Here is a 21,600-nt window from a genome sequence, read left to right on the forward strand (position 1 = left end):
GAGAGGCACTGAGCCAGTCACTACAAGCTCAGGACAGTTTGCAGTTAAAGCTAACGGACTTGGAAGCACGCTCAAGGCGTAACAATGTTCGCATTTACGGGATCCCGGAGGGAACCGAGGGAAACAACATATTCCAGTTCATAGAGAACTTTATTAGAAAAGAGCTGGAACCCCTTGCTGACGTTGACCTTGGTATCCAACGATGCCACAGAGCACTCGGCCCCAGACCACCCAGAGAGGCGCAAGCCAGATCGGTGATTGTGTACTTCCAGCAGTTTAAAATTAAAGAGATGGTTCTACATTCTGCGTGGAAGAAAAAGGAGATATACCACAGCGACAGGAGGATTTACTTCGATCATGACTATCCTGCAGAAACGCTAGCAAAAAGGAAGGCGTATACACAGATTAGGAGGGTTCTCCGAGAAAAAGGAATACGTTTTCAAACACCGCCGCCAGCGAAACTGCGAGTCTTTTTTGAGAGTGGGCCAGTTACTTATGGAAATGCATCGGAAGCAGCAGAGGATCTGAAGAAGAGGGGATTCCCGATTGAGTGGGAGAAAACCGCTGAGGCTGCGGAAAAAGCACAGAAGGTCGTCTGGCAACGATCAACGAGCGCGAACATGACAAATCGGCAGTCCCGCCAGGATTGGATCAAGGAGAAGCTACAGAGTTTTCACCGGCCAAGATAGATCTATCGTTAAAGCCATTAAGGTAACGTTGGATTCGGGTGACAACAGATCGTTAAGTGACTGCATAATATGAGCAAAAAACATCAAGCGGTTGTATGGTTATGGACACTAATGCATTAATGACATTAGCACCAAGGGACAAGGTTTTATGCCCTCAATGTGGGAGTAAAGACTAGGATAAGTTTCCTATGCTCTTTTAAGTTGCTCTTCACATCCCCACAAGTCTTTTATTTTTTATTCATAATATTTTCCCTATTGAATCTATTGCTGATCCCTCAGCTCTGTTGGAGTTTAAATATACAATTTAACTGTTCAGAATCAACCTTAGCCTTTAATGAGAATAGTTGACCGACAAGTACGGGTACTTATGTTTTTGACTTTTCTAAGTGCACAGTACATCCTTGAGTGTACTATAGATTGCACTGAAGGGGGGCTCTGGTGGTTAGCTGCCGGACTATTCCCCCCACATCACGAAGTGTTAATACTTCACAATGGAGGTCTACCTATGTTTTTTGATTTGCTGGTTTATTTTTTGTTTTTGTGATGTTCTCATTTTGTTATACAGTTCTAATATAGTTCAGGTTTGGTCACCAATAATGTGGTTTACAAACAGTGTCTTGTTGTGGTTTAAATGCAGTGTCAGGAATATAGGGTGATAACCCTAAACGTAAATGGTTTACACAACCCAATTAAGAGAAGCAAGGCTATTGCAAAGATGAAAAAGGAAAAGTTACATATCATATTTTGGCAGGAGACTCATTTCAACAATGCAGAGCACGAAAAATTAAAAAAACTAGGGTTTAAGAATGTATTTTACTCATCCTATAAGAAAGGGAAAAGAAGAGGGGTAGCAATACTAATCTCTAATAGTGTAAAATTTCAAGTGGTTACTGAATTTACTGATAAAGAGGGACGGTATGTTTTAGTTAAGGGATTTCTAAATCAGAAAGAAGTTACACTAGTTAATGTATACATAGCCCCTGAGCAGGACAATTCCTGTATTAAAGAAATTTTTCAGTTAATTGCTTCTGAATCCTCTGGGGTTTTAATATGTGGAGGAGACTGGAACACCCAAATACAGCCTAAACTCGATTCTTCTAATGCACTAAAGAGGTTAACTTCTAGAGCTAGTATAACGAAAAAACTTTTGATGGAGATGGGACTGATTGATGTGTGGAGGGATCTCCACCCAACAGACAAACAATTCACATTCTACTCTGCAAGTCAGGATGTTTATTCAAGAATTGATTATTTTTTTATTTTTCAATCAGACAGACACAGAATTATAGATTGCAAGATAGGAGTCAGAGATATCTCTGACCACTCCGCTGTCTACTTGACCCTGCATTTAGATAATAAAAAGAAGGATATGTTGTGGCGACTTAATACAAGCATTTTGAATGACAGTACATGTAAGGAATACGTCCAAAAAGAACTGGTGGATTATATGGATAACAACGATAACGGGGAAGTATCACCTAGTGTCCTGTGGGACGCCTTAAAATCAGTGATCAGAGGAAAACTCATAGCTCTCACATCGTATAGAAAAAAGAAAAGAAGTAGAAGGCTGCTTGAACTACAAGAAAATCTGAGCCTCTTAGAGAGAGAACATGTTGAGAAGAAAAAAATACATATATTTAATCAAATAAACAATGTTAAAAAGGAAATAAATAAATTATATGAGGAAGAATTAGAGAAAAAGGCTAAATTCATTAAACAGAGATATTATGAAAATGGCCCTAAGGCTTTGAAGCTGTTGGCATGGAGGTTAAGGAAGCAACAGGCTGATAATACTATATATGAAATTAGGGATCCCAAAACCAAAAACAATTGTCATAAGCAAGAAGATATTCACAATATTTTTGAAAATTACTATAAAAATCTATACAAGGAACCAAATACAACTAGCTCACAGGAAATGCATTTATTTTTAGAATCACTTGACTTACCTTCTATAGGTGAAGTACAAAATAAAGCCCTAATGGCAGAGATCACAAAGGAAGAAATAGGGAAAGCAATTTCTAGATTAAAAGTTAATAAAGCGCCGGGAACAGATGGCTTTCCATCCGAGTGGTATAAGGCTTTAAAAGATCAATTAGTCCCTATACTTTTTGATTGTTTTAACTATACACTAAAAGGGGGTGAACCACCAAAAACATGGAGTGAGGCAATAATTTCAGTTATTCCTAAAGAGGGTAAAGACAAAAAGGAGTGTAGCGCATTTCGGCCAATTTCTGTATTAAATGTGGATTATAAATTATATGCGTCGATATTAGCTAAAAGACTGGAAGATATAATACCAGAATTAGTGGATTCAGACCAGACAGGATTCGTACGTGACAGACAGACACAAGATAATATCAGGCGGGTGCTGCATGTACTTGATCATGTCACTAAAGGAAACATCAGAGCAGTAGTACTTAGTTTAGACGCCGAGAAGGCATTTGATTCGGTTCGCTGGGAGTACCTGTATTTGGCATTGAGTAGATTCGGTTTTAAAGATGAGTTTATTAGATGCATCAAAATGTTGTATTTATCACCAAAGGCTAGAATAAGGATCAACGGGCATCTCACTCAGAGTATTAACCTGGAAAGAGGCTGCCGCCAGGGATGCCCTCTCAGCCCCGCCCTTTTCGCTTTATTCATTGAGCCCATAGCACAATCAGTTAGAGACGAACAGGAGATAAAAGGTATTACGGTTCAAGGTTTCGAACAAAAGATTTGTCTGTACGCAGACGATGTTTTGTTGTTTGTTACTGCACCAGAGGTTAGTATTCCTAGGTTGATGTCTGTCTTAAAAAAGTTCGGTACTTACTCGGGATATAAATTAAATGTTCAAAAAACACAAATCTTAAGTTATAACTACACCCCTCAGAATGACATACTGGGTAGATTTAAATTTAATTGGAATTCACCAAGTATTAAGTACCTGGGGATTATAATAACAAAGGATATTTCTAAATTGTTTGATAGCAACTATGTTCCTATAAGTAAGAACATTAGATCAGATATAGATAGGTGGTCCCAACTGCCCCTAGAGATGCATAACAGAATAGATTCAGTAAAAATGAACATGCTCCCCCGACTCTTATACCTCTTCCAATCCTTACCAGTTGAAGTTCCTTTAAAACAATTTAATGAGTGGGATAAATGGACTTCAAGATTCGTATGGGGGGGTAGGAGGCCAAGAATTCAATTTAAAACACTGCAGCTACCGAAAGAGAAAGGGGGTAGATCACTGCCGTGTCTATCAGATTATTTCAAAGCAGCCCAGCTAAAACCCTTAGCATGCTGCTGTAACCCAGAGTATACAGCAAAGTGGAAGGACTTGGAGATCTCGCAGCTGACTGTTCCATTGCAATCGGTGCTGGGTAGCAAACCTTTATATGAACAGCATTCTAAAAGTTTAAATCAGTGGACTAAGGTTCCTTTTAGAATCTGGTTTAAAGAATGCAAATCGCCGTTACTTGAAAGACAATCTAGACTATTAAGATGGATAGCTTTCGACCCCGACTTTAAACCAGCAAGGGCCGATGGGAGGTTTCAGCTCTGGTATAGGCTTGGCATCACCTCTTTTAGTTCAATCTCATCAAAGGGAGAATTAGATAGCTTTCAGGAGATTTCTGGTAAATATGGTTTGGGAAAACTTGATTTTTTTAGGTATTTACAAACTAGAACTTATTTTAATAAAGAGATACGACTCATGGAGAAGCATGACACTAATTTAATTGATCTATTTACTGACATGTATAAAAATAAAGATAATAATAAACTTATCTCAAAACTATACCTAGCCATCCAATCCATAAAGAAACAATCAACAAATAAGGTTAGATTAAAATGGGAAAAAGAATCTGGTCTAGTTATTTCAGAGGAAGATTGGCTGAATATTTGTTCTGTACAGGCGACTTCTACCAGCTCGGGTATGTGGAGAGAGTTTTGTTGGCGGAATCTTATTAGATACTTTGTTACCCCCAAGTTAAAATCTATTCAGTCTCGCGAGAAGGGAAGTGGTCTATGTTGGAGGAAATGTGGGGAACAGCTGGCAGACCATTTTCATGTATTCTGGAGCTGCCCAGCCATTCAGTCATATTGGCAGGAGGTAATACAAGTAATACATTCTATTTTCGGTGATGGAATTGACTGCTCATTTTCTACAATTTACCTGGGCAATTTAGCAGCTCAATTGATGAGGAAAGACAAGTACCTTATAAAGATATTATTAGCAGCCAGCAAGAAAGCTGTAACACGAAAGTGGCTACAATTTGAACCCCCAACAAAGGCTGAATGGCTGGACATTATTACCAGTGTCCAAAGTATGGAGAGGATGACTTTCGCTTTAAACCTACAGATGGATAAGTATTTGCAGTATTGGGAAAAATGGATTGTGTTTACAACTTCATGACATGTTTATTGACCAATGTATGACATAATACACTTTCACCAATTTTGTTTTATGTAAGAATGTATGAGTGACCAAACGATTGTTCGGTTTTGTTTAGTTGTGTTGGTATTTTGTTATGGCTGTTTTGTTTTTGTTGTTGTGTATTTTCAAAAGGAAAAAGAATAAAAATAAAGTATAAAAAAAAAAAAAAAAAAAAACATAGTACTGCGGAGTAGCAGATCAACTTTATTGGTGTAATTTTGTGTTTTGATGTCTTAGAGAAAGAGACGGCTGCATGAGACAGCTTAAATGAACTCCAACTGTAAATGATTTTGTGTTGATATGGGGCAGACATTATAAGTTTTTTACTTCTTTCTGCTCCTTTTCATTCATGTTAAATGCTGTTGTTGCATTTGTTTTTAAATGAATGAAATAAACTAAAAAATATATATTAGTTTTATAAGCAGCCCTTATTAAAAAAGGTCCTATTCCAGAAATCATAATTTTTCTTACTGACATCGTCCTTTGGAAAATTAGTCATGTATCCTAAATTCTGTTTTGTTATGTTTGTCAGTATGGGGGACGATTATAAAAATGTATTCAGATTTTTTTTATAGAAAACAACTGATTATTGATAAATGGTTATTTGTATATAAAATTATATAATTATATCCTAACTTGACTCTTAATCACAGCATCTGAAATCAGTGGGCACACACTTCAAAGACCTCAGGAGCGAAACATGTTTCTTCCCACTGAGAAATGTTTCAGTCCCTCTCGATGGCCATCTGCCTATACCTACAGTGTCCAAATCTTCCCAGAATTTGTCAGGATCCTGCCCTGACAGTCCTGTCCATATTGTCTCTGTTCCATGTTTCATTGTTTGTTTTGGGAATTGGGAATGTTTTTGTTCAGGGAAGTCGTGGCCTAATGGTTAGAGAGTCGGACTCCCAATTGAAAGGTTGTGAGTTCGAGTCCCGGGCCGGCAGGAACTGTGGGTGGGGGGAGTGCATGTACAGTTCTCTCTCCACCTTCAATACCACGACTTAGGTGCCCTTGAGCAAGGCATTGAACCCCCAACTGCTCCCCGGGCGCTGCAGCATAAATGGCTGCCCACTACTCCGGGTGTGTGTTCACAGTGTGTGTGTGTGTTCACTGCTCTGTGTGTGTGCACTTCGGATGGGTTAAATGCAGAGCAAAAATTCTGAGTATGGGTCACCATACTTGGCTGAATGTCACTTCACTTCACTTGTGTCTAAGCGCATGGTTCTGTCTTTGTTCGTGTCTGCCAAAATCTTTTTTTCAAAAGATCAAAATAATGATCAAATTCCAAGGGATAAATTCTGGGCCAAGAGACAAGTAAACACCAAAAACGAGCCAGCAGAGACACAAGGAAAGAGAACCCAATATATAGAGCAGTACACATGAGGATCAGGTGAAAACAATCAAGCAGACAAGGGCTAAACAAGGGGGTGTGACTAGGGGTGACTAGGGGTAACAAGGAGGTGGGACAAGAGGAGCATGTGGCAGACACGAACAAAGACAGAACCATGTGCTTAGACACAAAACAAACAAAGAAACATGGAACAGAGACAATATGGACAAGACTGTCAGGGCAGGATCCTGACAGAATTACCCTGGTCTCCATAAACAGATTCAGTCTGTATTTTCCACATAACTTAAGAAAGTCTCAGTCGAGTTAAAGCGCTTTCACCTGTCAGACATACTGTAAACATCCCTTCGGCTACATATTAACAAAGAAGATATGACTTAGAGGAAGTTCTGGTGTCACTGCGGATTCTCCAGATTAAAAATTTCCGTTTATATAACGTGTGAATATATCCTCTATTGTATTCTACAACAAAAACAATCAGAACGCCTCGCTATCACTAGTTTTATTTTGATCTCCCGGGTCCGCTATTAGCTTTTATAGCCCGTTAGCATCAGCGGCGTGGTTGCAGCTAACTGCGCTTACATTGCTAATACTCTATTCACACGCATTACCACTGCTGTACTCACTGTTACTTGCTTTAATGGCGGATGAATGTCTCCACTCTGTGCAGCTCGAGCTCGAGGCCGTGGGAAAGCAGATTCGCGACCTGGAGGTGAGGCAGGCCCAGCTGAGAGAGCGGAGAGCCGCGCTGGAATCATCCCGGGCTGACGCTCACAAGTCCGGGGTAAGTATACAGCGATCTGCTAACAGTCCCACCACGTCTACTCCGTGTGTTTCTCTGCACAGGCCCGGTGCACCCAGGACGCGATCTTCCCAGATGTCCTTCACTGCGACGCCGGGACACCACGGACCCTGGGTGCATCCACAGCGGAGGACGCGAGCCGGGTCCCGGGCGACGACTTCTCCCCCTCCTGCCTTCGACATCTCCATCCGGAACCGCTTCGCTCCCCTCCGCGAGACAGGACGCGACGCTGTGATCATCGGAGACTCCATCGTCCGACACGTAAGTGCTACGTTAGCCGAAGGTAAAGTGCACACTCATTGTTTGCCTGGTGCTCGTGTTCTCGATGTTTCTGCGCAGATACCCGCGATCCTGAAGGTCGACGAGAGCCCCAGAGCGGTCGTGCTTCACGCCGGGGTTAACGACACCACGCTGCGGCAGACGGAGACGCTGAAGAGGGACTTCAGCAGCCTGATCGAGACGGTTCGCAGCACGACGCCCGCGGCGACGATCGTCGTGTCAGGACCACTGCCCACGTATCAACGAGGACACGAAAGGTTCAGTAGACTTTTTGCTTTAAATGAATGGTTGTTGTCATGGTGTAAAGAACAGAAACTGCTATTTGTTAATAACTGGAATCTTTTCTGGGAGCGTCCTAGGCTGTTTCGCGCTGATGGATTACACCCCAGCAGAATCGGAGCGGAGCTGCTCTCTGACAACATCTCCAGGACACTTCGCTCCATGTGACTAGTAAGACAATTCTCTAATAACTATTATGATGAGTTTTGTTCCACCCGCTTAAATGATAAAAGTACTTGCGCTGTAAAAACTATTAAGACTGTGTCTGTTCCCCGAATAGTGAGGTCAAAATATAATGTAGGATCTAGAAAAAATCTTATCGTAATTAAACCAGAAAAATGTAAAGTAAATGAACAAAAACAATTTTTAAAGTTTGGGCTCATAAATATTAGATCACTCACACCCAAAGCAGTTATTGTAAATGAAATGATCACAGATAATAGTTTTGATGTACTCTGCTTGACTGAAACCTGGCTTAAACCAAATGATTATTTTGGTCTAAATGAGTCTACTCCACCAAACTACTGTTATAAGCATGAGCCCCGTCAGACTGGTCGTGGAGGAGGTGTTGCAACAATATATAGTGATATTCTCAATGTTACCCAGAAAACAGGATACAGGTTTAACTCTTTTGAAATACTTCTGCTAAATGTTACACTGTCAGACATGCAAAAGAAGTCTAATGTATCTCTTGCTCTGGCTACTGTGTATAGACCACCAGGGCCGTATACAGAATTCCTAAAAGAATTTGCAGATTTCCTCTCAGACCTTCTAGTTACAGTTGATAAGGCGCTAATCATGGGAGATTTTAATATTCACGTTGATAATGCAAATGATACATAAGGACTTGCGTTTACTGACCTAATAAACTCCTTTGGAGTCAAGCAAAATGTCACCGGGCCCACTCATCGTTTTAATCATACACTAGATCTAATTATATCGCATGGAATCGATCTTACTGCTATAGATATTGTACCCCAAAGTGATGATATTACAGACCATTTCCTTGTATCGTGCATGCTGCGTATAACTGATATTAACTATATGTCTCAGCATTACCGTCTGGGCAGAACTATTGTTCCAGCCACCAAAGACAGATTCACAAATAACCTGCCTGATCTATCTCAACTGCTATTTGTACCCAAAAATACACATGAATTAGACAAAATTACTGACAACATGGGGACTATTTTCTCTAATACATTAGAAGCTGTTGTCTGCTCAATTGAGCACCTTCCTGCATAAAAATGATCTGTATGAAGAATTTCAGTCAGGTTTTAGGCCCCACCATAGCACAGAAACTGCACTTGTTAAAATTACAAATGACCTGCTTCTTGCGTCAGATCAAGGCTGCATCTCATTTCTAGTCTTTCTTGATCTTAGTGCTGCGTTCGACACCATAGATCATGACATACTCCTAGATCGATTACAAAACTATACAGGTATTCAAGGGCAGGCTCTAAGATGGTTTAGATCCTACCTGTCCGATCGCTTCCATTTTGTTTACTTAAATGGGGTGTCATCTCATTTATCATCAGTAAAATATGGAGTGCCACAAGGATCCGTCCTAGGTCCCCTTCTATTTTCAATATACATGTTGCCCCTTGGTAATATTATTAGAAAATACGGAATTAGCTTCCACTGTTATGCTGATGATACTCAGCTATATATCTCAACGAGACCAGATGAAACTTCCCAATTATCTAAGCTAACAGAGTGTGTTAAAAATGTAAAAGATTGGATGACAAATAATTTTCTCCAATTAAATTCGGATAAGACAGAGATATTAATTATTGGACCAAAAAACACCACACAGAATCTTGTAGATTACAATCTGCAGCTAGACGGATGTACTGTTACTTCCTCTACAGTCAGAAATCTGGGTGTTATATTGGACAGCAATTTGTCTTTTGAAAATCATATTTCCAATGTTACAAAAACTGCATTCTTCCATCTTAGAAACATTGCCAAGCTATGAAACATGTTATCTGTTTCTGATGCAGAAAAGCTAGTTCATGCATTCATGACCTCTAGACTGGACTATTGTAATGCACTTCTAGGTGGTTGTCCTGCTTCGTCAATAAACAAGCTACAGGTAGTCCAAAATGCAGCAGCTAGAGTCCTTACCAGGTCAAGAAAATATGATCATATTACCCCAATTTTACAGTCTCTGCACTGGCTACCTATTAAGTTCCGTATCAGTTACAAATTATCATTACTTACCTATAAGGCCCTAAATGGTTTAGCTCCTGCGTACCTAACTAGCCTTCTACCACGCTACAACCCATCACGCACCCTAAGGTCACAAAACGCTGGACTTTTGGTAGTTCCTAGGATAGCAAAGTCCACTAAAGGAGGTAGAGCTTTTTCACATTTGGCTCCCAAATTCTGGAATAGCCTTCCTGATAATGTTCGGGGTTCAGACACACTCTCTCTGTTTAAATCTAGATTAAAAACGCATCTCTTTCGCCAAGCATTCGAATAATGTATCTCTTAAATTGTGAGTGTATTTAAAATCCCGTGGTAACTAGGATTTACACAAGCTCCAGTCTGCATCCAGAACACCTGAGAAGAGATGATGCTGACCCTCAGAGGACCTCAGATGATCCTAACCTTGAATCAACAAAGAGAACTAACAATTATTGCTACATGTGTGACTGCATCATATAATTACTATTAATTAATAATATTGATAGTTCATCATCTAGCTGACTACGTCTTGTATTATTATTATTATTATTTTTCTTTTTCTAAAATCCTGTCAAACGTGCACAAACTACTAGCTACTACTAAATATTGTAGAAACATAATTTTCTGTAAAGTTGCTTTGTAACGATTTGTATTGTAAAAAGCACTATACAAATAAACTTGAATTGAATTGAAAAAGCAGACAGGTCATTTAAAAAATCCTTCAACTTTACTAAAAATGGTCATACAGTATCATACGGTGTTAGTAGTTTGTTGTTTCTGAGGTCAAAATAAATTATAATTTCAATATATGACATAAATATACTATACATGCATTCACAGACATATACATACAGTAAATATATATGAAAAGGCCTGTTTGAAAGCCACATAAGAAAACATGTTTTGGTATATCATAACTATGACATAAAACGTATAAATTATGCAATATAAAGTCATAATTGTGACAAAATTTCTAATTTTGTAGAAAACTAAACTTTAAAATGATCAACCTTTCCTAAGATATAATTATATCCCAATAAGTATTTTTATAGTATGAATTTTTTCATAAATTAAAATTATGACATAAAAGTTACAATTATGAGATAAAAATTCATAATTGTGAAATAAAAAGGGATAAAACGTAATTACTTGTGGAAAGGTCAAATTAAATGTATACTATACTATATTATAAAACATTCATTCTCAACCTTTCCGAAAGCATAAGTACATCCTAAAATATATAAAAGTATTTTACATCACAATTTTTTATGTCTTATTGCTCTTTTGCTATAATTATGACATACATAATATCAATGTTTTACATAATTATGACGTTTTATGTCTATTTCAACTTAATTATGGCAAAAAAAGTCAGCTTTACATCATAACTTTTTTTTATGTCAGTTTCAACTTTATTATGTCATATTTATGTCATTACTTTTTTGCCATAATTATGATTTACCAAAGCATGTTTGGCTTCCATATATCTCACACATCACAACTTCATTTCAGAAATTCAGTGCACATTTTTAGAGATCTTTTTCCTGCTCAGCCTGCTAACACAAGATCACCCACTCATCTTGGCCATCACAACACAGCATTCATTTTCAAAGCACACAGCACAAACATGCTTTTTATTAGAGTATTACAGCATTACGCCCCCTCATTCACTGTTTACTGTCCTGCACAACGATCAGCCTTTAATCATCTGAGCTTTACTCGGTTACACAGGCATTTGCCCTTTAGAGTCATTATGATATGAGGCTACAAAGCAAATCTCAAGAACCATTCACTGTTCACGGACGATGGGTCAGAAAGACAGGAAGACAGTAACACAGCCATCACTGCTTGAGACACTGGTGTAACTCCAACAGCATTATATACTATATACTGATATAATAAACTTAACAGTTAATACTTAAATGTCACTGTATTAAAAAGCAAGTGTCATTTAGTTTAAAGAAAGACAGAACATGTACAATTTACACAAAAACAAGTTTGCTAGGTTTTACATGATTAACTTGTATAGTACACTACAGTTCAAAGTTTGGATTCGGAAAGATTTTTCAGGTTTTTTTTAAAAAACGTTTAACCAAAGCTGCTTTTTGTTGAACACAAATACAGTAAAAATAGTAATATTGTGAAATATTATTACAATTTCAAATAACTGTTTTCTATTTTAATAATTTATTACATTGATGACAAAGCTGATTTTTTACCAGCCATTACTACAGTCTTCAGCTCACAAAAATTTTATCAATTTAATGCTTCCTTACTGAAAAAAAGTATTAATTCTTAAAACAACAGGAACAAAAAGAAATCTTACTGAAACCAAACTTTTGAACGATAGTGTAGCTACTGTTCAAAATAAAGATTGTGGTTTTCAATTTGAGAAAAACTTCACAGATACAGCAAAACATCTTACCTTGGCCAAGTGTGAATTAATCCACTTTGTGAAAGTTCTTTTCTGCACTGCCTCCTGTTCATCTGCAAAAGAGAGAAGCACAATAATCACATAAATGAGCAGATATGTTTGACATTTCAATATCCAGTGAGATATTATGTTTTCCTGTCTTCTTCATTCTGATCACAGTCATCTTGGCTCACCTGGTTATTTTTCATATTTTTGAGAAATAAATGCAAGAGGATTTACTACTGAATACTGTACATTTTCATTACTGAGAGAGGAGATATTCACCAGCACAGGAGAGCTGAGAGTCCACACGTGGCATGAGCAAAACATCGACATCATATCAGAAACATGTGCCAATATTCCCATTATTACACATATACTCTCAGCATAAACAACATAAATGCAGATCTTTAACAAAACCACACGGATATTCTCAGAATGTCTATTTATGTGCAATCCACAAGCTCTCAAGGACATACAGTAAGAGTGTTGCTGAGCATTGTTATTTGGTTGCTAGGATGTTCTGAGTTGCTAACAGGCTGTTTCTATGGATTTGCATTGCTAGCACGTTTTGAGCAGATGAAATACTGTTACTATTGATTTGCAAAAATATTTGGCAAGCAAGGCCAGGCCGCTGCTATGTAGCCATAAAGATGTTCTAAAGTGGTTGCTAATATGTGCTGGGTGGTTGTCAGGGTGTTGCTACATAGTTATAATGATGTTCTGAGTTGTTCCTAGGGTGTTGTGGGTGTTGCTAGGTGGTGTCCACCCCAAGTTTCTATAATATTCTTTTTCAGATTTCTTTTTATTGTTTGCAAAAGTTTCATACTTTCCAAATCATTAACCCCAAGTATGAGCAAAAGTACTAGTGATGCTTGACTTCACAAACAGCAGTAACGAAATTTTGTGACATCTGTTCACACAATATACAAATCTTGCAGAGCATTTTTAGACATAGATAAGGTCATTCAGGTCACCAACAAACACCCACCAGACATATTTATGTGTGATAGGCTCAGAAAGACCAGCCATATTCACAACAGACCTATGTTTGCATCCTATGTTTGCATGCAGGTTCTAATGCAATGCACAGGGCATGTATAGGAAGCATCCATGTACTGCAGCTCACATGACATGCCGGTGCAGCCTTAAGCACACCACAGCCGTCATAATCCAACATTCGCAACTGTAAAGAGGTTCGCATCAGCACTCGTGCCAACACAGTGATTACCTCTCCTGAGGAGGAAGACGAGGAAGACCTCAGCTGGCCAATAATGTCTAGTGAGCCGTATCACCCAGAGACACGTCACTGCATATCTGGATCACGCATCTGTTTCACCTACATCTGAAGGTATTGGCTCCCACACTGTCAGAAGAGAGGAGATGTTGATGTCCCACTTACCACGGAGATACTGAAAGAATCCCGTCACCAGATTCAGAGATGTGGTCTTTTTCATAGCTACGTCCTTAAAGTGAGCCATTGTGCGCCCTGCATTCTCTCCGTTTCTTTCTATCCTTCATGTGTGAAAGTGCGCATGTATTATCCAGGGAGGAAAACCAGATCAGCTATCCTTTATTTCCTCTGGGAAGCAGAACAGAGCAGGCGGAGGAGCTTTCTGGATGAAAACAGTGCAACTGAGCACTGGAGGATGAAACCTCCTCCTCCTCCTGTTGTCTCTCTCTCTCTCTCTCTCTCTCTCTCTCTCTCTCTCTCTGTCCCTGTCTCTCTCCTTCACTGTGGATAGGCTGCTAATCGAGGGCAGTTTTTAGGATCCAGGCGACTTCCTGTTGTTGGTGGAGCTGGGGAGTCGTGCTGGTGTGGATGCTGTGTTCAGGGCTGTTCTAGTTCTAATAGCATCCCACAGCTGCAGCTATACAATCCGGCTATGGCATTGATCGGCCAATCAGCACACGGGGGGCTGTGATGTCACAGGGCAGCTGGTGCTATCCTGATTTATATGGGTGGGTGGGTGGGGGACAGTACTCATGCTAAACAGCTTGAACTCCACCAGGCCTCCACTACAAGCACCGCAGACACCCTAATGCAGGAATGGCTTAACAAATAATCAGATTCATTGCAGTTCAGAATGCTACACAACAAAGGATTTATGACACGACAAAGTTACTCTGGGTTTGAATGTGTTTGAATGTCTAAGTAAGAAAGAAAGCAAACAGAAAGTGACCATTTTTGTCTTCACAGATATGTTAATACATATTTATGGCATTATTGTGTGCAATTAATTTATTAAACATTATTATGGGTGTTTGATGAGGCAAGAATCACTATTAATATTGCTTTATATTAGTTATTCGAACAAACGACTTACAGTTAGTATTAAACTTTGGACTTTATCTATCTATTTATCTTTCAGCATTAATTAAGCAGCACAACTGTTTTCAACACTGATAACAAGATCTAATAAGATAATAATCTTGAGCAACAAATTAGGCATATAAGAATGATTTCTGAAGATCATGTGAAACTGAAAGACTGGAGTAATGATGCTAAAAATTCATTCAGCTGTGCATCACAGGAATAAATTACATTTTACAATATATTTAAATACAAAACAGTTATTTTACATTGTAATACTTTTTCATTATTTTATCACCATTACTATTTAATCTAATTAATGTAGCCTTGATGCACTTTTTTGAATGGCAGTACATCAAAAGTGTATAAGTCAAATCAAGCTGTTTTACATTTAATATTCTGTTCCACTCAGAAATTCTTTTCTTAAAAACAGAAAAGTGTTTTTAATTTTGTGCGCGTCCATGGAAAAAAAAAATGTATGTCATGAATTTAATAACACTGAATAACATGCATTAATGGCAAATGTCTATAAGCCAACTGGGAACCAACTACACTATTATTCCTATTACTATCTATTATTCCTGATCATCACCCACAGAATGAGCTCCAAACAAACCCAATCCATATTTATTTGCATCCTGATATATATTTAGTTGTACAATAATTATAAGACCATCTTATAACCAGAAATGGACATGGCCAGTGTTAAGTCTTGATCTTCCAGGCATGCATGGATTTGTGTTGTCTTGTTTAATAAAACATGCTTTATTAAATCACTTAATTCAATCTCATGTTTTGGTGCGTTGAAACATAAGTGCATTTACAAAATATAACTGTTCTTTCACAAATCCACTTCTCTCACCGCTCACTCACTGTGGCATAGTTCAGGTATTTATATCTTAAAAAGCCTTTTGTGTTAAAGATGGAGGAATGTACCTTAAACTGTTTCCGTCCCAGAAGTTAATGTAATCAGTGAAATAAGTGCTACTCCCATCACATGCTCATCTAATGAGTCACGATTTGTTTCTATCAGTTAACAGGGTTAAAGCTCAGAGATCTTTAAAGCAGATTAAAAAGACCTGACATTGTGTGGATTCGAATATGGTAAAAAAAAAGCCAATGTATTTATTAGAGAGAGAGATAGAGATAGAGATAGAGATACTGTGGACATAGAGATAGACATAGAGATAGACATAGATACAGATATATAGAGATACATAGAGATAGATAGACATTAACATAGATAGATAGATAGATAGATAGATAGATAGATAGATAGCTTTACAGTGATAAACAATGCTCAATGATGCAAAGAGAACTCATTAGTGGTGTAAATCAGCTCTAATAAATCAATAAACACTTCCTGTTACAGTTCCTGATATAATACTAACTGTTTTTCATCAGACATGTGTCTAAAGGAAATGGATGCTGTTTAAAAATCATTCGTGCCAATGAAAGGAAGATGGCAAACGGTTTTACCACAGGCTTTGAACAGGCATGCGCCAGTCACAAAGGAGGAGGAAACCAAAAGAAATGATTCTGAAAACAGTAACCACAGACCTGTCGCATAAACCATATGTCTCCTTATTCGCTGTTAATGTGCCTTGGTATCTAGCACACGCCTTTTCTGACATGCCTTCAATGCATAACACATTTGACCACATGCATGAACACACCTTACATATAATATGTTCTAATTAAACCAAACTGCACCTCAGAAACTCAACATGCACCATAAATCTTTTTTACATCGAATGTGAGCGATGTTTGCTGGTGTAAAATTTACTGCTTATTTACTAGGGAGTCCTGGATGATTTCTAGGGTGTTGTTATTCAACTGCTAATTTGTGAGTTGTATATGTTGTTGGGTTAGTTGGGTACTGTTTCATCTAATTAAACAGATGATCTACACTAAAGCTGAAAATGCATGAGCGACTTGAAATTTTTGGCGGTAAAAAAAGAAGTGCAAGTTATCACGGATATGTAATTTCCTTCCTGATGTGTTTGAATGCTAAGTTCCTCTATGTAGCTTAATGCTTCTTGTTTCATCTTGAAGACTATATGAGCATGTGGGTATTGCCATGGTGATCAGAAATAAACATGAATTCTCCACAAGGAAGTAGCACAATGTCCTTTACAGGTTACATAGGAAATACATTAAAGGCATTAGATAGGTGCATATACCACTCACTTTTATTCTTAAGCTCCTTTAACTATTTATAAAGAGTGCTTTTCATGAGTTTTTAAGGACAATATTGTGAGTTTTTGTAGGCTACAGGGAATACGAATCCTCCATTACTATGTTACTTCCTGGCCTTATTACACATTGTTTATCAGTGCATGTTATTTTAAAATAGAAAATCTTGTTTTCCAAGCCCTCCTCCACAAACACCTGCCATATATACAGACACTTTTTATCATGCAATCCAATCCTACATTTTCACTCAAAATATCATATCAAAGAAAAAAATGAGTTTCAAATGAATTCAATTACATAAAAAAAAAAAAATGTAAAAAAAAATTGAACAAATTGAATTGTAATCACTTGTCAGAGCTAGTCACCTGCTTGCTTATGTATATTATTGTGTTACCCTGCCTGCTTGGACAAGACCTGGTTATTAATTTTAAAAGGAAGCTTTTATTATTGCTCTTTCTATATATTTCTGCTCTATTTGCTTTCGTAAAAGCAATTGAAATCATTCTTAAATCAATTAGTGGGCAGAATATTTAACCAGCCTGATGCTGTTATTACTCTTCCATGAAAGCCCAGAGAGAAACATCTGCTTTCACTGTCATGGGATGAACACTCTCAAAGATCTCTCACTGTGCTCGACCAACGGGTTGCCATCAAACCATTTTTTAAATCTATGTAAAGGGACAGATGAATGAGATGACAGGACTAAATACAGCTCATTTGTGACCAGTTTTTATAGATGTGCCCAATCCACTGCCAAGTAACAGCCATCAGTCAATAAGAATGGACACACAATGCCAGGGAGTCCAAATATTGATCTGTTCCATCTTCCAAGGAGAGGACATCTTCCAAAGAGGTGTCAGGTTCTACCTGTCCCCATACACACCACCTACTATATAATGTCTTATGTTATATGGACATCCAAAACCTAGTATTATAGTAATTTATAATATTTACAATTAGCTTTTATGTGTAATATATGCAGTTTTTTCAGTTTGTGCTTTTGTAATTTTTTTAATTAAATTAAAATTATTTTTATTTCAGTTTTGGTCATCTTAGTACCATAATTTAACTTTATTTCAGTTAGTTGCCGAAGCAACATTTCTATTTTAATTTATTTCTAATTTATTTATTTATTTTTAAGATGAAATGTTTCACCTTATATTTCTATTATATGTTATTTCAGCTTTATTTCCATTAAGTTATACAGACATGAGGGTGAATAAGTGATAAATCATTTTTGGGTAAACTGTCCCTTTAAGCATGATGGATAATATTGAAACTGGACAGAAAAACAGGTGGATTATGGAAACATTTTGCGATCAGCATGAGCCCTGCATCATAACGTCATCTCTCACTCCCAGAAGGGCAATCATCGTTTCTGTGTTTTTCTTTTGGGTGGTTTTATATTTTCCCTCGTCCAAAAACCACAAAACATTTAAACCATTCCTGCCACCTTAAAAACATGACCCATAATGTTGGGATTGGGAAGCACCATATCGGCAGCATTGTGTCTTAACACATCCACCGTTTGATATGACATGTAAACTAAAACATAAACAAAGTAAATATCATCCAAGCAAAAAGGCCAAACAAAAGAATTCACTACATGGCAACACAAGTGTTAGAAATGGGCCTTTGTCAAGGACAACTTCCTTAAACAAACAAAAAAACAATGATGACCTTCACAGGCTAAACTATTTTAAATGTAAATCTAATCTCCAAAGATTCTTTTATCATTTTTCTTTGCGAAATAGCAACAGCCATTACTAGAGCAACTTAACAATACAGCTCTTTGCAGTTGGATTACATGGCTTCTGTGCTATTTTACAGAAATAGGTCCAGGGGAAGTTGTGGCCTAATGGTTGTGGGTTTGAGTGTCAGGCCAGCAATCCCACGACTGAGGTGCCCTTGAGCAAGACACTGAACCCCCAACTGCTCCCCGAGCACCGCAGCATAAATGGCTGCCCACTACTCCGGGTGTGTGTTCACAGTGTGTGTGTGTGTTCACTGCTGTGTGTGTGTGCACTTTGGAAGGGCTAAATGCAGAGCACAAATTCTGAGTATGGGTCACCATACTTGGCTGTATGTCATGTCACTTTCACTCAACTAAATGACCAATTTATTTCAGCACCAAGCTGACAAAATTAGGTCCAAAAAATGTGCAGAAAGCAACACGACACAAATAGATCCTCTATTTCTGGTTAGAGAAAAACAACATGTCCTCAAGCACAAAACCAGTCAATTCAAGCCATCATCTGTTAAACCAATGTGTCCGCAAGCCATCATAATGAAAGTACATGATTCCCTTGGACATTTCTATGTTTGCAACACTGGCATAAGAGCAACATGAGTTGCATATGATGTCGACATTAGTTTAGAGATAAATGGACGGACACACACAGGCATTATCTAAAGCATCAATATTGATTTCTGAAGTGGGTATGTGTCTTGTGGTGCATTTGTGCAACAAGAGGCATCCGGCAAACTCTTGGTGTGAAGGCACTGAATCAGCTAAATTCTTCCTGACTCAAAGAGCCAGAGGACGGTTGTGGAAGGTAAAGAACAGAAAGACAGCATCACCTACCTTGCAGCCTCTGCATCACATTCATAATGTCCTTGCTGGACCGTCCGAAAAGGCTGAGGGAAGCCATGGTCCCTCTCTACAGTCCTGTGCTCCTCTGACACCGGATCACTCATGCAGTCAGCACAGCAGAATGCAGATATTGCACTACTTTCTTAAAGGGCATCCCCATCTGCCCCTCCTACAACTCTCTCTTCCTCTTGCTGCCTCTCTCTCTTTCTCTCACTCATGCTCTCTGATGCAGGAACTCCTGGAGCTCGATGTGGCCCAATAGAAAAGCAGGTTTCATATACAGTAGCTCACCCAAGTAGTCGACCAATCAGAAGTCCTCTTCTATCTACAGTCAGTGAACCGAGAAGGAAAAGTAACAGCATGGGTGTCAGGCAGAACAAACTCACACTGTAAAAACATATTTAGCTGAGGAAACATATATAAAATAACAGGTTTAAATCAATATGTTTGCACAAACCAAATCAACTGTAGTAATTTTAGTTCTGTTGCCTAAACTTAAACTAATTTCAGTTAGCTGCCACACCAACATTTCTCAATTTTTCACCTAATATGTGTAATGTTATGTCAGCTTTATTTCTATTACCGAAACCTATTTTTAGGAGTTTAAAAATAGAAGAAGTTATAAAGTCATAAAGACATGCGGGTGAATAAATGGTAACAGAATTTCCATTTTTGGGTGAACTATCCCTTTAAAGGTGGATTTGTTGATGAAGCACAAACAAAATCAGCACTATTTAAAGTACTGTATGCACACTGTAGTCATGTTGAACATGCATGTTTGCACACACACCAGGTCCCTTCTACGTCACTTAAATTGCTATTATTTATTTATTATTATTATTTTCTTTCCATGTGTAATAATTATAATCTATGGATTTACTGACTGATTGCTATCATATGGAACCTGAGTAATAAGAGCGCATCCATAATTAAAGAAGCCCTTGCCCACCAGGGATAACATTTCATCTTCATTGTGCATTGCACATGAAATGCATGATATAATTGCATGTATATTAATCAGTCAAATGTATGCACGTAAAATACATATCTGCAGTCAAAAGCATGCAGATTACACCGTGATTACACGGTGGAAATCTCCAAGAAAAGCAGCACCGATTTATCAGACTATATTTTAGTTTGTTTGTTTGTTTGTACAGTTGTCAATCTGTAGCGCGTGCATTAGCGTCAGCAGATGACGCTTCATTTCCTGCAGCGCTCTCGTGTATCACGTGATGATGGTGAAACTGTTACACTTGTTGCTATGGAAACCTTTAAACAATGTTGCAAGACCGTGCTACTTCAAGTGACATTTACCGCCATCTATATGTGATGAAGGGAAAACTCAATGAAAGAGAACGGATAGATAGATAGATAGATAGATAGATAGATAGATAGATAGATAGATAGATAGATAGATAGATAGATAGATAGATAGATAGATAGATAGATAGATAGATAGATAGATAGATAGATAGATAGATAGATAGATCGATCACGGGCTGCATGTGTCAATAATGACATCTGCTGGTCATTCCTGTTTCTGTAATAAAAAGAGTATGGATATCCTTCTATTGTTTTAGGAAAAAAATTGTCCTTCACTTAAATATTTGCGAGAACCAGTAGACCAAACCAAGAGGTTTTTAGTAGCTGGGAATTCATACCCTCTCCCTGTTTCTTCTGAGAAGACATGCATTTTTACGCACTGTTAGTTAGATTGCTTTAAAGTGGGTTTTTGTAAAAAATATTATTTGGTTCTATGTTCATGAAACATACTGTACAGTGCTATGCCAGAAGGTATTTCATTTTCATTTTCTTTTGGGAACTCTGTCAAATCGAAACTTCAGAAAGGTATTGTTCGGTTTTTATCTCCACTTAATCTCAAAACAAATCTACACAAGAACATTCAAAGTGCAGAAAGGTCTGGTGCAAGTTGGTGTATTATAATATACATGGGTGAAGAAGCCATTGTGTCCATTGGAACAAAGGAAACGATGGAAGAGGAAACAGCCCGGTTCCTCTGGATTTCTGTCCTGAACAGATAAGCCTAGCACTTGCTAATTATACGAGG

At 38.1% G+C, this 21,600-nt stretch overlaps 1 protein-coding gene across 1 annotated transcript in view; it reads right to left on the reverse strand.

Moving 5' to 3' along the window:
- Nucleotides 1–19,605, reverse strand: part of LOC132111319 (nesprin-1-like) — a 117,974-nt gene extending 98,369 nt beyond the window's left edge. The window contains exons 1-2 of the mRNA XM_059518510.1: nucleotides 19,524–19,605; nucleotides 12,442–12,503 (exon numbers count right to left, since the gene is read on the reverse strand). Coding sequence (XP_059374493.1) covers nucleotides 12,442–12,503; nucleotides 19,524–19,590 — 129 coding nt within the window. The 5' untranslated portion in view covers nucleotides 19,591–19,605. The remainder of the gene's footprint in view (nucleotides 1–12,441; nucleotides 12,504–19,523) is intronic.
- Between the last annotated feature and the right edge of the window lie 1,995 nt (nucleotides 19,606–21,600).

This window comes from Carassius carassius, chromosome 31, assembly GCF_963082965.1.
Source record: "Carassius carassius chromosome 31, fCarCar2.1, whole genome shotgun sequence".
Lineage (NCBI taxonomy): Eukaryota > Metazoa > Chordata > Actinopteri > Cypriniformes > Cyprinidae > Carassius > Carassius carassius.